General features: G+C 39.7%; 1 protein-coding gene across 5 annotated transcripts in view; it reads left to right on the forward strand.

Moving 5' to 3' along the window:
- The window catches only part of dgkza (diacylglycerol kinase, zeta a), a 102,970-nt gene that overhangs the window by 61,097 nt on the left and 24,511 nt on the right, over positions 1-17,362 (forward strand). For all 5 annotated transcript variants that reach the window (XM_031302379.2, XM_031302375.2, XM_031302376.2 and 2 more), the window contains 3 exons: positions 8,218-8,284; positions 10,477-10,517; positions 12,341-12,483. In XM_031302379.2, the coding sequence (XP_031158239.1) occupies positions 8,218-8,284; positions 10,477-10,517; positions 12,341-12,483 (251 nt within the window). The remainder of the gene's footprint in view (positions 1-8,217; positions 8,285-10,476; positions 10,518-12,340; positions 12,484-17,362) is intronic.

Genomic DNA, 17,362 nt, shown 5'->3' on the forward strand with positions numbered 1-17,362 from the left:
CATACATAGAGCACATGGAAAGGCTCGGTAGCCTACATTCATGAAATCTACAGAGACAGAGGCTGTGACAAACAGACAGCTGCTACAGTTAATAGTCATGTAAATACTAGGCTACTATTTTCTGTCACAGCCTGGGCTATGTGGACTTGTAAGTTTCAGTAGGAAAATGTGTTGTCATTTTATTGTAAACTAAGTTTGAAGTGCCAATCTGAGTGCAGTTTTTATGGATTTTTACTAGAACCAGTTGCAGCCAGATGTAAGCAATATGGTGATCTATTGTTGCTACTGTAAGTAGCCGTGTAGCTGCAGCCATGTGTGACGTCGCATGTTGGGATTGGCTGAACTTATTGCAGGTGAAAATGAGAGTAACTGTATCTTAAAGCGGTTAAAATAACAGCATTGCAGCAGAGCAACATGTTTCCTTGTATGCATTTAGTTGAATTCACATTTTATTGATTTTTAATATTTAATTTTTAATATTTAACATATATGAAATATACACTCAAGGTCAAGGTCAAGGTAAACTTTATTATCCCACAAGGGGAAATTCATGTGCTCATTCATTACGCGTCCTTGTCACAACATATTCTCTAAACATATAGACACCACAGACAAGCCAATAAGCATGTATAGAGAAGAGAATAACAATACTACAGAAATGACAATGACAGAAATCAACAATAACAATACAAAAATATGACATTTACGATACAAAAAGAAAAAGACTATAAAATTATCATCAGGTAGCTAAACATTTTAAAAATAATAAAAAAAGATTAAGATCTACCATCCAGTTAAAGTGCCAGTGTGGGATTAGTAAAAACTTAATTTAGTCGTCGATATTCCGACGGATAGTAAAACAATTATTTAAACAAACAAAACGCAGCTGACAGGACGTGCAGAAGACTGTGTCGCCGCTCGCGCATGCGTACCGGCAACTTTGTTAGGTACACCATGCTAGTATCAGGCTGCACCCCATTTTGCCTTCAGAACTGCCTTAATTCTTTGCAGCATATATTCAACAAGGTGCTGGAAACATCCCTAAGAGATTTTGGTCCATATTAACATAATAGCACAAAACAGTTGCTGCAGATTTTTGGCTGCACATCCATGGTGCTCTATTGGATTGAGATTGGGTGACTGTGGAGGCCGATTGAGTATAGCGAACTCATTTTAATGTTCTCTGTTGAGCCTAGAGTTTTTGTGCCTGAAAATGCCAGTAGATTAGTAGTTTCTGAAATAGTCAAATCAGCCTTTGTGGCACCAAACAACAACACTTACATCACCTTTCTTCCCAATTCTGATGCTTGGTTTGAACTTGAGAAGATACTCGTCTTGTACTAGTCTTGACCATGTCTACATGCCAAAATGCATTGAGGTGCTGCCACGTGATAGGCATATTAAATATTTGCATTAACGAGCAGTCAAACAGGTGTACCCCATAAAGTGGCCTGTGAGTGTATACCCGTATATATCTTCCATAATAAGTGAAAATTTGAGAAGAAGGTGCATCTCACTGCTGATACCTGGAGCGGCAGGCAAACTGCACTTCCAGGCTGATTCTTCTGTTTGATAAATAGCACACACACGACTCCAGGCGCTGAATGAATCAGAACACGAGGCCTACAAGGCGCCGAAACTGAGAAAGAACTCTGCAACTTTATCTGTAAGAAGAAAAACAGGAGTGAACGGGAAGAGACGGGAGAAGAAAGAAGGTGAGGAGAGGAGTCAATCAGTCAGACGTGTTTAGCTTTTGATTCCCTGTTTGTAGGTTTGCTGTAAAAGCCTGCAGGCATTTTACCCTGCTCGAGACTGCTGCTGAAGTCGACAGCAGGATTAGATAAGTACAGACAAACGCAGAGAATGAGAGTAGGAGTGTGTACTTCAGCCAGCCTTTCTGTCACAGTCTCCATGAAAGGTTTGCAGTTTGAAAGGAAAACAACTTTACTTTCTTTGGCTTATTTCCCCCCTGTCACATCTATTGGAAGGTGACTCTTCACAGTCAGTCACTTCTTTACAGTGCTGAACTGAAATTGGTTGATTTGTATTGCATTGAAGCTGCCAAAACCGCATTGATTATCTATACATTTTTACCAGTTTTCAGTCAGTTTGATTAGTCATACACAGACACAGGGTCAACAGTGCAATGTAATCTACAGTATTTGACAAGAGAACGGGTCTGCTCAGCAATAAAAGCACTAGTCAATGCAACAAGACCTCTAGTCATATATAGATAACAATAATAGGAAAAAATGACAATAACATGTAAAATAGAATGAGAGGACAGATAGAATATAGCACTGTATACATATATGAAAATGAGGATTGTGTGTAAACGAAAGTGAAGGTTTATCCAACAGTATTGCACAAATGTGATAAGAAAAAAGAGTGAGAAAAGGTATATAAGCGAATAGTGTGAGATAAATAGATACATCAAAATATAGCACTATGTACATACATTAAAGGAGAATTTGTGTGGCTCAATAGCAGCAGTCATGTTGATAGTGCATCTTTATTTAAACAGCAAAAAGTGCAGACAGCAGGTAAACAGACGTGATGTGGAAAATATGGGTTATAAGTTAATAATCCTGCTCCGGTATCGTCTGCCATGCAGTAACAAGGAGAACAGTCTGCGTGCTGGCTGGCTGTGGTCCTTAATGATGCTATGTGCCTTCTGTGGCCACACAGCATCATAGGCTGATAAAAGATATTTTGAATGGCTGGGAGACAGTTGCCAATGATGTGCTGTGCCACCTCCACTACTCTCTGTAGTGATTTGCGGCTGTGGGCAGAACAGTTCCTGTACCAGACTGTGATCCAGCCTGTCAGACGTGCGTCTGTAGACGTTTGTGAGGATGCTGGCATTAATGCCAAACTTCCTCAGTCTTCTAAGGCAATAGAGCCGCTGGTGAGCTTTTATTAGTTACTGTATCCATGTGTAGTGTCCAAGAGAGGTCCTCAGTGATGTGCACACCGAGGAACTTGAAGATGTTGACCCTTTCAACCTCAGCATGGTCATCCATGATTACAGGTGTTGAGGTTAGTGGAAAACTCCACCTGTTCTCTCCTCATTCAGACGCTGATTCACTTGTTCGTTCACTAATAAAATACTGTTAATTGTCTGGGTTTAGCTTACAAAGAGAAGTTAAATTGTCAGATAACATGATTCCTGATTTCTTTAGTGTACACAGTGCTTAATTTGTAAAGTGGGAGGTCCCGGAGCGCAGAGCGGGGGTGGATCCGGCGACTCAAAACGAGGGTTGGAGGTAACGGAACAAAAAAAAAAAAAATGACACTGGCCAGCGTATTTGAAAAAGTTAAAGGAGAACTCTTGATCTTGATCGCTATAAGTATGTGAGTACTGTCGATAGCAAAAAAAACGAGCCAAATCAGTGCTAGCTAACTGGAGCTGCTGCAGCTAATGCCGAGAGCTCCCACTTAGCTAGAATGGCAGTTTTGGGGGCATATCATAAAGAGTGCCTTTGTGCCTCTTAACAGACACAAAATGCAATTAAAATGTCTGTGCAACATGAACAGGGCCCTTACATGACAACAAGATGCGTTTTCAACTCAGACATTGTTTAAATTCACCTACCCTGTTAGCTGCTAGCTGCCGTCTGGGATGAGTGAGTGTGTTCAGCCAGGCTTCGGTAATAATCATCAAGCAGCAGTTCCCTGTGTATTTGTAGCATATATATCGTGTGCGATCCATCTGGCGTTGGTGAATAGTAGTCTCTGCAGTGGCGAACTGTGTGTTAGTTGCCTTAGCCAGGCTAGCAGGGCCGACCGGCATCCTTCTAATTCCTCCCCGCCTTCCTCGCCTGCCGCGGCCGACAACAATCCACGGGCGCTCGCTGGTCTAGTGGATTTCCTCCAGAGGAAAAAAAATTTTTGCGGCGAAAAAAGTTTATTTCCCCCTCAAAAATAGGTAATTGAGCACTGTAGTGGTTATGATCATATCAGTGACTATATAACTACATGGAAACGGGCCAAATGATGCCTGTTTCTTGTACAATAATAGCGTTACTGAAGGCTAGCTCTAGCTCCATAGTTACGTTACTCCAAGCTTCTTCCCTTGTGAACACCTCCGCTCTTCACTCTTCTCACACCACGCTCCAATCTGCACACTGCTGTTTACCTTTTCTTGCTACAACTGAAATCCCACGGGACTTCAACGCAAGACTACCGTGTGTCCCTTCCCTCCCCCCCTCTCCCCCCTCCGTCTTACCCTGAAAGTTCACCTCAAAACGCATCGAAAATGCAAACACGAGATTTTTGTGGAACTTCAATGGGGAATAAAGACTAACAAGACAGATAACATTGAAAACTACACAAACAGTAATTTATTTTTTTCATTTAGGCGATTTAATTTTTCATAGTGACACAGGAGGTGCCGGATACAATAATGGATTCACTTGTGGAGGTGCAATGAAGTTAAAGTAAAGAGTTCAACATTGGTTTTAAGGGGTGATAGAATGCAAAACCGATTTTACCTTGTCATAGTTGAATAACGAAGTTTGTTGGGTAACTAGGACATACATAGAACCTCAAAATCCCATTGACACCTCTTTCCTCTGCAAATCTCACAATTTAAAGCTGCCTCTGAAAAAGGGGAAATCTCAACTAACCACCAAGTTGACGTCAACTCGGTGGCCCCTCCTTATGCCCCAACAATTACATAGGCTACTCTTCTGAATAGGTCGCACAGATCTCAGAAATTGTATACATTGTTCGTCTGCTATTTTACCACTAAATTCACTTCTGAGATTTTTTTATGCGAGAAATCAGCTATGTAGAGGTCAAATATGGGCCGTTTTACTAAAATTGATGGCTAATTGCAAATTTTGTCTGACTGTGTGTCGGAGTTCAGCGGCTGGTGCTGCCTGGGTTGCTGCCTCGCCGCCTGGCCTGTCCTCCTTCACAGACCCCGTCCCGCTGTGAGCTAGATGGAGCTCCGTCACGGCCGGCAGCCCGTGGCGCTCCATACCCGCGCAAAGTCACCGTTTCTGGGTTACTGGACTACCAAACGCCGCTGCCCTGACAGAGCTCCAGGGCCTGCAGCTCGCTGCTCTCCCTCCCCTCTTCCTGCTAAACGGCCGGTGTGTGAAAGCGCGGTCAGCGAGCTTGTTACGCCCGCAATCTCTTACCACATGTTCCAGTTAATCTTATAATGGATATGTGTGTGTTAGCTAAGCTTTGTAAGACCTTAGGGTGGCTGTGATATACATGCCGTGACAAAATTCAAAGTGTAAATATACTAGTTATGCCAGTAAATGTAGCGGCGATCTTTCCCATAGGATTGAATGGGACACATAGCCTAGCTAGCAACTCCTCCTAACGAGACCCCTCAAATTCACAAAAATCCAATAAAAAAATGTTCTGGATCCAACGTCGGAGGTGCCGGAACATGTTCCGCCGTGTTCCGGCTCAAATCAAGCCCTGAGTGTACATTTAGTGGAAGATTTAGTTTACTATAAATCCTATACTTTACTCACCCTTTCTTATTGTAACATGAAAGATAGCTGACTAAAAAGTAGCGTTACATTAACATTACATCCACATCACTCGTTAAAGTTACACATATCCTCAAACAACGGTTTGTAGGATGAAGAACAAAACATTGTGCATAACTTCTTGAAAGATTTCATACGGCTGTCCAGCAACACAAGCGATCACTGCGAGCCCCTGCAGTACAGAACTTTACGGAGCCCCCCTGTGGTCAGCTGAGAAAAAAAAAAACTAAACCGCACGCACAGAATAAAAATCCGTTCCCTTGGTTTTATAAAATGTTCGCACAGATTCACAATCCGTGCCCTCGGTTTTATAAACGTGTGCAAAGTTATAATGCATCACCTGACTGCTATTGGGGAATATAGTTTAACTAGTAGTGTCGTTACATGTAGTGTCACTTTTCCCCACCACTAAGCAGTAAATACAAAATAATCATTGAATCAACACCTCTCTCTTCAACAAAAACTGAACACGATGATGATGATTCATGAAGGGAGGGTTTACTGCAGAGCTGTTGGATAAGACTGCATTATATTTAGCTAGAAGGACACAAGAAAGCTGATCCAAACATAAAGAAAGAAAAAAAGAACATTAAGCAAACAACATAGGGCCTCAGACACAGTTAACAGTTAAACTTAGACTACTAAACATTTTGTTTCAAATTGAAAACTTTAACAAAGTGAGAAGAACTAATTGGAAGGGGAGGAATGGAATTTCACAGTTTTGGGGCCTCTTCTGAGAAACCTCGGCCCCCTCAACATTTAATAGTCCTTGATCTGTGGACATATAGGTGTCTTTGGTTGGAGGATCTGAGGGGTCTGACAGTGTAGTACAGCGGCAGTTCACAGATAGAAACAGGACTAAGACCATTTAGTGCTGTTTAAACAAAGAACAAGGTTTTAAACTTCAGCCTACAGCTACAACAGGGAGCCAGAGCGAGAGGCAGGAATCTCAGTAATATGGTGTCTGTTTTTTCATCTTGTTAAAACTCTAGCTGCAGCATTCTGAGCTAATTGGAGACTGGATGAAAAGAAAATGTCTGAGTGATAGCAAAATACAAAATGTTGCAGTAATGAGGCGAGTGCATATGGAGGTGTGGACAACTTCGTCACAGAACCTTACAAAACATTAGAAATCTAATTTATGGGTTTATTAAATTGCAGTGCTGAATTAAATGTGACTTCTGATTTATTTTGTCCCAGATGTAGATAAACTGAGAGTAGTTCTTCTAAATGTATTCTGGGGTCTGTTGTACACCATTCAGACACGTGACATGGGTCAAAATGTGTCTTCTGAACGGCTCAATGTGCATCGTCTGACCCCTCATCATGACCTTCCATGTGTTGATCACAAGTCAGACTTTACCGGAATTTTGTTTTGTATATTTGCTACATTTTGCTTTGGGGAAAACACACTGGAACTTAACTGTATTAGGTAATTATGTACACTGCAGACAGGAACAATCATAGTTTTTAGATTATCATAGTTATTAAGCCGCAAATGTGTCATTAAAATAGAAATTGTACTTTTGGGTAATGTAGCATAATGGGAGAATGTAAATGCAGAGAGCCTAGATCTGTTTCCAGGTAAGATGTTGCTTTCTGCTTTGGCATTTAGCCTGTCACACCTCCATCGATGCCATTAGGTCAGCTTCAGGTGTCGTCAGCTCTCGCAACTTTGGTGGAGATGTGTCAAACGGTATTGTTGGTGGGGTTGGGCGTGGCACATGGCCTGGGGAGCCCAGTAGTGTCGTACGACTGTGGTCGCTTTGCCTGGATCCTGATGAATTGCTCCAGCTCCTCCCTGCTGATGTTTAGCCTCCTGCTCCTCTTCTCGTCCAACAGCTGACAAGCATGTTTAGATGTATCTCTGAAGAAGTTGGTTCTCTCCTTCTCTCATTTCGTCCTCCTCGTTCTGATCCTCTCTGCTCTCCGCCGCTTGGTAAGCCTTTGCTTGATCTCATCCCATAGCTCCTTTAGGCCAGTCTTCTCGCTGGGTGCAGCTTTTCTCCAGCGCCGATGGAGCTGACATCTGGTCCTGACTAGCTGCTCTATGTCCTTCTCCCTCCTTCCTTTCCTTGGAGCTCTGGGCTCCTTCCTACTGACTTCGCCAAAGGTGTCTCTGCACTTTTCGAAAATGATGAAAAAAGATGTTGAGCTTGCCTTCAACAGTCCTTCGCAAAGTCTGCTCCATCAGCTGACTTAGTTCCGAGTCCAGTTTTTGCCACCCTGCCTGATCACTTGCTTTCGGTCAGTTGATCTTGCTGTTCCTGCCTGGCTTCTTTGTCATTGGCTTTTTGGGATGTTAAAAAAACATCTTTAGAAGAGGTAATTATCTTCACTCGAGTTTCTGCGCAGGAAAGTCACCGGATAACACAATCTTCTGAACATAGCGATACTGAGAAATACAGACGGAGTTGTGTGGAGCTGATAGTCTTAATTAGCTTTGTAGCAACTCATTTGGTGATGGCTTGAATGTAATCAACGTTTATTAATATCAAAAAGTTATGCACTAAAGCTGTAAGAACCTTCTGTTCCATACACCTATTTCTTCTTCTTTCGTGCTCTCGGAGCTGCTCTATCAGCTTGTTGGTTCTTCTGTTCTAGCTATAGAAAAATGGATCACTATTACCAAAACCTCTTTTTCCACTGTCAGCTAATTTTCTCCTGCTCTGTAATCTAATGGTTTTGTCTGTGTGTTATTCAGGAGGAGGCAGCCAAGCCAAAAAGTCTTTCTTCACAAAGATTATCTCCAAAGTGGTGTTTTCTTGACTGTAAGTACATCACAAGGACGACAGTAAAACAAGAACGTTGTGCTACAAATGTAAGAAATGCATTTATAAAGATCATGCTTACAGACTTCTTATAGAGTCGCAACACGTGTAGACAAAACACACACACAAAATAGTGCAGTCTCTCTGCGTTGCTCGGTATGAAAACACAGTTATTCCCCATCTCGTTGATTCTACATCTGCAAAATTGGTGTCTGGATTAAAATTCAATGAAGAGGCTTCATCAGAGCGGTGTGGCAAGGGCAGACCATTTTGGGGGGAGTATACAGAATATAAACACAACAGTTATGAAAAAAATCTGAATTTTCATTTGAAGAAGGTAATAGTTAATGAAATGCAATGCAGACACAAACCTGTAACATGCACACAGATTTCTGAGTCGGTACTTTCTCAAAATAACATAGCATAGTTCCATTAGATCTTGTTCATTGTTGAATGTCATGAATATTAATCCCATGCAGCAACAGCTTACCAAAAATATCAGAGGAAAAACCATGCGTCTTACACAATGTTATACATGCATGCGCATACACACACACACAAACAAACAAACCCACACACACAAACAAACCCACACACACATACACCCCTTTGCTTGGGTAGAGTCCTGGTGGAATTTAGCAGAGAACAAAGAAAGAAAGAACAGCTAGTTGAAACAGAAATTGAGAGAGAGAAGGGAGCATTGTTTGAAGGGTACAGAGGAAATGTGTGTGTGGTTAGACAGTGATACGTTATATCTTGTCATCATATGGATTAATTAAAGGGAATTTTCACTCAATATTAGCCTTTTAAAGTGACATCAACCTTATAATCCCACCCAACTGGTAAGACAATTTCACTCACTGATCAGGTTTTTTATTTCTGAGGTCCTTTGATACTGATGATCTGCCATTACCAGTCCTGATCTAATATTTAGATGTTGAAAAAACGAAAATCAATATTTAAAATAAACAGGTATGACTATATTGATAGAATAGTATAGATCTACCATCGTTAGTGTCAGTTTAGGTCTTAGTACTATATGTTTCAACAAAACTGCTTGTTGGATTATTTATGTTTTGAAAGCCCATTTCCGCAGTGGAAAAATAACTTTTTGGAACTTTGGGTCAAACAATGTGCAACCTTAATTTGCATCATATGCCTTTAGCATTTAGTCTTCTTCTATGTATGTCTTGTGTAGGGGAGGGCGATATGGCCATTAAATAATATCACAATATTTCAGGGTATATCTATGATAATGATATTTTTGATGGTATAAAAAAAAACAAAAAAAACTGAAAAACAAAAATCATTATTAATTTCAAGAGCATACAATTGCAACAAGAAGTGTTAAAAAAAAAATCTCACAGTTCTTTAGTTTGTAAACAACAGTAACTACTAAAATATAAATAGCACAACAAAGTGCACATTTCACCGGTTGCCAAATTAACAGGCAATTACATGAACAAGTCGGAATATTTCCATTATCCCAATATGAATTTTTTTCATCATATCATAATGTTTAAATTATACCGGTATTATCATGAACGATATGATATGGCACACCCCCTAGTCATCTATGTTATTCATTAGGGACAATGCTCATTAATCAACATTAGAATTAGTTATCCAAGATGGACTAATTTTCATCCTAAAACCGTTCTTAAAATGGTCCTACCGCCAAAGATTAAAATTCTCATGTTAATAACGGTTAGACACATTACATGAAAAAAAAATATCCAACAAAGAAGAACTAGAACATCTTCAATTAAACCATCCAGAACAAAAGTGAACTAATAAAAACAGGAAGAAACTCAAACAGAGCAAAGCCAGAACACTGCTAGAAAACCCACATTTAAACCACACTGGTCACCAATTGTTCTCTACTATTTACTGGTGTAATATGCCATTATGTTATGTAAGAGACAGACAGATTGACTGAATGTGCTTTTTTCACAGTGTGGTGACTGCCTTGCCTGTGGGTCACACGCACAGTTGTCCGCAGTATAATTGCTGCAGCAGTGGGGAGCCAACACATAGACAAATTAACATTGATGAATGCTCTGCGCTTTTTTGGCCAGAACCTTTTAGTGACAATCTGCTTTGAACCAGCTAAATTTAAAGACTAGGTTTACTATCCCGACAGATAACATTTCATTAATTGACGCTGTCTGTGTTTCTGTTTGTCTCTTAAGCTACAACAGCAGATCGTTTCTACAGGATTGACAGAGCACAGGTAAGTCTGTCTCACCTAACTCGTGTCACTGGATGGCATTTCTCTATTGTGCCTCTAAGTTAATACATTTGCCTCTTCAAAGAGCACTGTCTCTCACTGCATCTGATTAATGATCAGTTTTCTAGTATCCTGGATCCATGAAATAACTGGCCTTTAAAAATAAAAATCTGCCTGCCTCTATGGGAATTTAACATAGGGGTGTACTTACTTTTGTTGCCAGCGGTTTAGACATTAATGGCTGTGTGTTGAGTTATTTTGAGGGGACAGCACATTTACACTGTTATACAAGCTGTACACTTAATACTTTACATTGTAGCAAAGTGTAATTTCTCCCATTAAAAGATATGAAATATTTACTAAAATGTGAGGGGTGTACTCACTTTTGAGAGATACTGTGTGTGTGTATATATATATATATATATATATATATATAATATAAACAGATTAAAGTACTTGTTACTCGAAAATACAGAGGATTTGGGGGACTTAAACGTTTAGTCGTGTCTGCAGTCTTCCCCACAGGCAGTATGGGGCCAAAACAACCTACCTCCAAGAGGATAGGCCAGCGTGTGTATGTTGCCTGAGAAGTGACACTTGAGGAACAAAAAGCCTAAGTCCACAAATCACCTGCTACTGCTCATAAAGCTTAATTACTGTAAGCGCAAGGTAATAACTGAAGGCGACATAGATCAACTCAGAGCTTCTTCCTTCTGGAGAGGACACTGTTTAACGATATGTTAGTGAACAAATCAAACTGAAACTGTAAAAGTGAGTGGGACAAAAATAAGATTCAGAAAAGTGTCCCCAGTGAAAGTTACAACTTGGAGAAGAGAGCGCGAGACTTTTTTTCTGGTTCTGTCCTGGTGACTTGGTTCTTCTCAGGGCTCATATTAAAACTGCAGTAGTGGAAGTAGATGCCCACTGTTTAATGAGCATGAACAGACTTTGGTTTCTTGCCAGCTGCTCTTTTATTCCCATTGTTTGTGTAGTGAAGGCATACTCGGCACATTACTCCAACAAGTGGTTCATATTCAGCTCCTTCCTGCTGTAAATGAATTTTTTTTTTTTAGAAGATTAATTAAGCAATAGCTCATGGCAGGCCGTGGTATGTTTGTGATTATATCACAGCTATGGGCTTTGTTCGGCCCAGCGCCTTTTATAATATAATAATATAATAATAACGGTTTTCAAGTATGGCAATATGAAAGTTATAGTCACATTCCAATTTAAATAATTAAAAATATTTTTTATTAATAAATAATCATGTTCACAATAAAATAGGCCCTCCTGGGCTGACTGCCCGCAGCATACCAAGGCAGTTGCTATGGAGCGCAGCGCAGGTAACGTTAGCCTTCACTAACAGCTAGCACAGACTATTTATATTGCTTAACGCTAAAGAAAGGCAAACAATAACACAAAAACTCACCGATTGAGACTGCGTTAGAAGAGCAACTTTTTTAATTACCAATGGAGTCTGGTGGCTTTGGTTCCACGTCGAAAACAAAAAGGGCAGTTTGACAGCAAGGTAAAGCGGTGAAAATATTCTAAATATAGCATACACTTAAAGGGATACTTGGCCAATTCACATTAGCTCTGTGTCATGGCAGTGTGTGTGGCACCAGCTATCAGTTTGTTTTGTATTTTTTTAATCAGACACAGAGTGATACTTATTGTGTAAAGGAATTTGAATCATAGCCATTGCATACGGTTATAATATCACGGCTATGGACCAATCAGATTGCATGATTTGAGCTTCCACCTCACAGCAGGGTTTAATGATACCTATATAGGTTGAAACAGTCTTGTGCTTTATGTTTTATCAGGAACATCTTAACTACGTGTCAGAAATCTCCCAAGAAGAGATCTTTATCCTGGATCCAGAACTGGTTGTTATGACGACTGTAGGCACCTCTCCCTCAGCCATGCCTGACCTGGTGAACCCCGTCTCCAGCCTGGTAAACAGTAGGTATGTCAATCATCACCACACTTGTCTTGTCAGTGACTCCACTGGGTGAACCTTTACCCTAACGTAACTAATCAGAGCTATATTTTTAAGACTGTTGCAGCAAAAGCTATAAAACAGCACAATACACTGACCATTTTCTAACCCACTGTCTAAGTGGCAGCTATGGCTTGACAGAAAAAAAAAATCCAGTTTTCAGAACAGAGGTAGATAACCTAATGCTAACCCTGATAGGAAATTACATCTCTTCACAGTTTATGACAGGAAAGTAGCAATGCTGAAATATTGAAAACACATAACAAAAAGCATTATTGAACTAAATCATAAACACCACTTACAAATAAAGATACAGGCAAAACATATTGCTCTGCGATTGGGGATGTATCTAGTACAAAAGGGAAGAGACAGTATGAACAATTACCGTCTAACTACTGCAGAATTATTTGGATAACATTTGGAAAAATGGGTACACATCACAATTGTAATCATTCAATGCAAAACTAAACTCTCAGCCTATCTTAATCATGGTTACATTTGATATTCACATGCAGACTACTAACCTCTTTTAGTGTAACTGCGATCTCTGCGCCCAAGTAGCAGTGCTTCGCCTGTGCTTCCACACAATATAGTCCCAAATCAGTATCTGCCTAGGAAATCGTCTAGTCTTAATCTGCATTGCTATTTGTACTCGTGACTACGCAGGCCACAATAAGTTTTTTTTTTGGCTCACTTTTACTCACGACATGCTAACCGGCAACAAAGGATTCCATTCACTACGCTAAGCCAAGCTAGCAGCGGTGCTGCCGGACTAAGAAAATGCATGCCTTGAACACAAAAATGCATTTGCTCACCTATATAAATATAGAGGAGACTGTTAATAACCCTATTTCAACAAACAGTGGCGTATTCCTTTAACTAACTCATCGGCAGAAGACATTGGCAGTGTTGTGAGGTTCAGAAGACTTCTCCAGTGTGAATACTCCTGTCTTGAGCATGCCAATCTTCTGTCACAATTTGTGACAGTCACTTAATGCCCTTCATCGATTCCGACGAGCGGAGAGCAGCGCAGCGCAGTGTAGGTCACTATTCGGGCGGTGCGCAGTCATGGAAGGCTTGTATCACGTGGACGCGCCAACAGTTTTGTTTTCATCACTTAGAATTCCTCATGGGGGCAGCAGAAACTACGCACTATAGCTTTAAGGTTTTGTAATTTGAGACAAGCAGGAATTTGAAAAAAAAGTAGCAAAAATAACAGCTAAGCAAAAAAACAAGCAAGAAGAGTGTCTGCACTGTTACAAAACAGGAAACAGACTAGTTGGGACACCTGAATTTTGATTTCTAAACAAATAATTCATAATGTTATTTTAATTGTTTAACAACATAGTAATATTAGTAATAATATGTTATTATTATCATTTTTACAACCCAAAAGGCCCCATAACTATCGATAAAAAAACAAACAGTAAAAACAAACTGCCACAACTGAGCTTCTCTACAAATATAGTTTCTATCTAAAAGACACATTCACTTTTTATCAAACAGACAAAAAAACACAGACGTTTTACCATGAAACAGCCACACTGGCACTGTTCTCAGTGTTCAAGAAAAAAGAGGCAAAGCATGAGTTTTTTATTAGGCATCAACCAATGAACTTACTTCAATTATAAGATAATCTTTGTTTTTACTGCTCTCGCCATTTCCTCTGACCCTGTTCCTTCATTTTTTTTTGTATAACACACTTTTGTGTAATACTGCACCTATAATGTAATGCAAGTATAACAATTAAGTCAATTTTGCATCTTAAATTGGACAAGGAGAGTCTGTGTAACAGTTGTGGAACACGTTATTGTGGGTCCATTCGGCTCCAGAATAAACCCTAGTGTTACTATCGCAGATCAGTGATCAGCAGTTAGTCTCCCCTGTCAGATCACGGCTGTGTTGACATAATGAGGGAATGCTCTGCTGTAATGCCATTATTTTGTAATTTGTTATTTTTTGGCGATCTTTAGGAAAGCTCTCTAATCAGACCTCACTTCTTCCTCCTCTTCATCTTCGAACACATTCAACACAAACATGCTGTACACTGCCAAGTGCTTTGAATGCAGCTTTTTACCTACTGACTTTGTGTGTGTGTGTGTGTGTGTGTGTGTGTGTGTGTGTGTGACCCCACATCCCTACATTACCCCAGAGAAGCAGTAACTGCTTAAAGGGTAACTAGCGTTTTTTTCAACCTGGACCCTTTTTTCCTATTTGTGTGTAAGTGACTGATAGGAACAACAATCTCTGAAATTGGTCCAGTATCAAGTGTGAATGCTGTAACCTGCAGCCACAGACCGGGCTGCAATGTAACCCTATGTTAACCAATGTTCATTGTCAATTTCGTCCTCTTAAAGAGCTTTTTGTGATGGTTGGAAAAGTGGAAAGATGACCCCAATCGGCTTTTTATATATTGTTATTTTGTTTCTGTCGACTTTGAATGAAGTGTATTTTACGATGCTAAAATTACTGTTTATTTACATGGAGTCTTGTGGCTTTAGCGAACGCAATTTTGTGGATGTTTTTATGTTTAAAAAAAGGATCTCACTCTTTAACAGAAAGGTTGACCTCCTTAGAAATCCTTTCCATAATGTTGTCAGACACTTAGAATATTAATCTGAGCCTGTCAGTGGCAAAACAAACACTTTTGTGAAGGTAAATACAAGCTGCACAATTGCCCTATTAACTTACGTTGTAGCTTGTTTCGCCACTGCCGACTGCAGCGATCTTGCTTAATACTGGACCAATGTCAAAGATTGTTGTTCCCATCAGTCACTGAGACACAAAAACATAGGAAAATAGGGTTTTTTCCAGGTTGAAAAAAACGGTAGTTACCCTTTAACAAGGAGACAGCTACAGGTTCTATTTCATCTCTGCTGACCGCCAGAGGTTATCTTTACACAATACATAAAACAGATTTGCAGAAGCATAACATTCAGAAAACAATATTGTGTTGTGTTTCAGTCAAGAAAGTGGATGGCTGCTTGCATTATGGCATCAATATATGACTGGCACTGTAGGAAGGGCTCGGCTCACTCTGATTGGTTGAGCAAGTACATGCAAATTTCACTGCGCTGCTTCACAGTTTGAGTTGTCAAGCCTTTAGAGCCTGTTAGAGGACAAAGCCTGCATGAAGTAGAACTGCATAATTTTGAAATGTGTGTGTGTGTGTGTGTGTGTGTGTGTGTGTGTGTGTGTGTGTGGGGGGGGGGTGTATGTATATATATATATATATATATATATATATATATATATATATATACATGAATAATATTTTTTAAATGCATTTTTCCAGTTTCATTTCCTTAGCGAAACAGCCAAGTGTTTTTATATTTGCTATGGTTGTGTGTGTGTTCACTTCCCTGTGTGTGTGTGTGTGTGTGTGTGTGTGTGTGTGTGTGTGTGTGTGTGTGTGTGTGTGTGTGTGTGTGTGTGTGTGTGTGTGTCTGCGGACAACACATTTTTCTGCTTGCCCTGCCTCCATATGAAATCCTTTTAACCATATTTGCACACACACACACACTCACATAAATTAATGTATCACCTACAGGAACCTGTTAGAGCAGCTGTCTGCTGATGCTCTCTCTCTCCAGTCAGAATGAGAAGATCGTACAGAGAGAAAACAGATTCAGTGAGAGAGCAGACGGTGAAGAGCTTCTCATTTTTCTCTGTTCAGTGATTTTTAGGATAGCTCTGGTGTGTCAACAAATCCCATGAAATCACCCAAACCAGCCATGTGTTTGCATCTCTTAAGCACATTGATTCCCTCTGCAAACATAGGCTTCATGTTTAAAGACTGTTCACAAATATATTGTTTCATTAAAATAAAAAAGTACTCAGTACTTTCCTAAAACAGCCGGGCACTGTAGGTTTTAGCAAATGTTATTCAGATGAGGAAACAATACATTTGGGGACTACTTTCAGTGGCGGATTAATCCACATTTGGTGGTCTAGAGAGTGTTTGGGGCAGCAGGACGATGTATATGGGATTTAGTCAAAATAAACTACAGTTGTGCGTTCATGGTACTGAAGGAACACCCAATACAACATTAATGTGTTTTTAATAGTTTTGGACAACAATGGAGCTCTATTGCACAGAGGAAGAAGATATATCAGGTTTTGATACACACACAATACATTCTTTGTTGGTTTTGCTCTGCACTTGGGATTTGATGTTCAGAAAAATATAGAATAGTCAGTCTTGCCCTTTAAACAACTTAACAACTACAACAAGCAAATAGCGTCTCGTGGTCCTTTGTAATTTATGACTGTAGTCGTTGTATGAACTGAAGATACTGAGGAGGGAATTCAGAAAAGGATTGTGCAGCTTGTGCGGCCGTTAAAACCTGCACAAATAAGACAAAAATAAACCATGTTATTCCCAAAGCACCCGCAAAGGGTGAAATGTTTTTTATTATTCAATATTAAATAAAAAAAATACATAAATAAATGAACATGCTTACGAAAAACACCCTGAAATAAATAAATGATGCAATAAATACATAAATAAATGTAAATATAATATAAATGAGTCAATATAGTTCAATGTTTTACATAGTTTTACTTGTATTCCTTTCAGCAGAATTTTATTTCATAAGTCAACATTTATTTATTTCAGGGGACTTTTAGTTAATTTAATTCATGTATTATTGTATGCATGTAAGCATACATATGACAAATGTCAGTACTTCAGTTAACAAAAACATAAACAACAAAAGCACGATGTCATGTTGTTGCATTAAGTACATGTATCTCTCTTCCTAATTACATCATGTAACGTGTTTACTCATTAGCATCAGTGCTCTTTTGTACCACTTTAGTAATGAGTGGTAGTCATTAGTATAAG

Source organism: Sander lucioperca, chromosome 24 (genome assembly GCF_008315115.2).
Source record: "Sander lucioperca isolate FBNREF2018 chromosome 24, SLUC_FBN_1.2, whole genome shotgun sequence".
In the NCBI taxonomy this organism is placed as follows: domain Eukaryota; kingdom Metazoa; phylum Chordata; class Actinopteri; order Perciformes; family Percidae; genus Sander; species Sander lucioperca.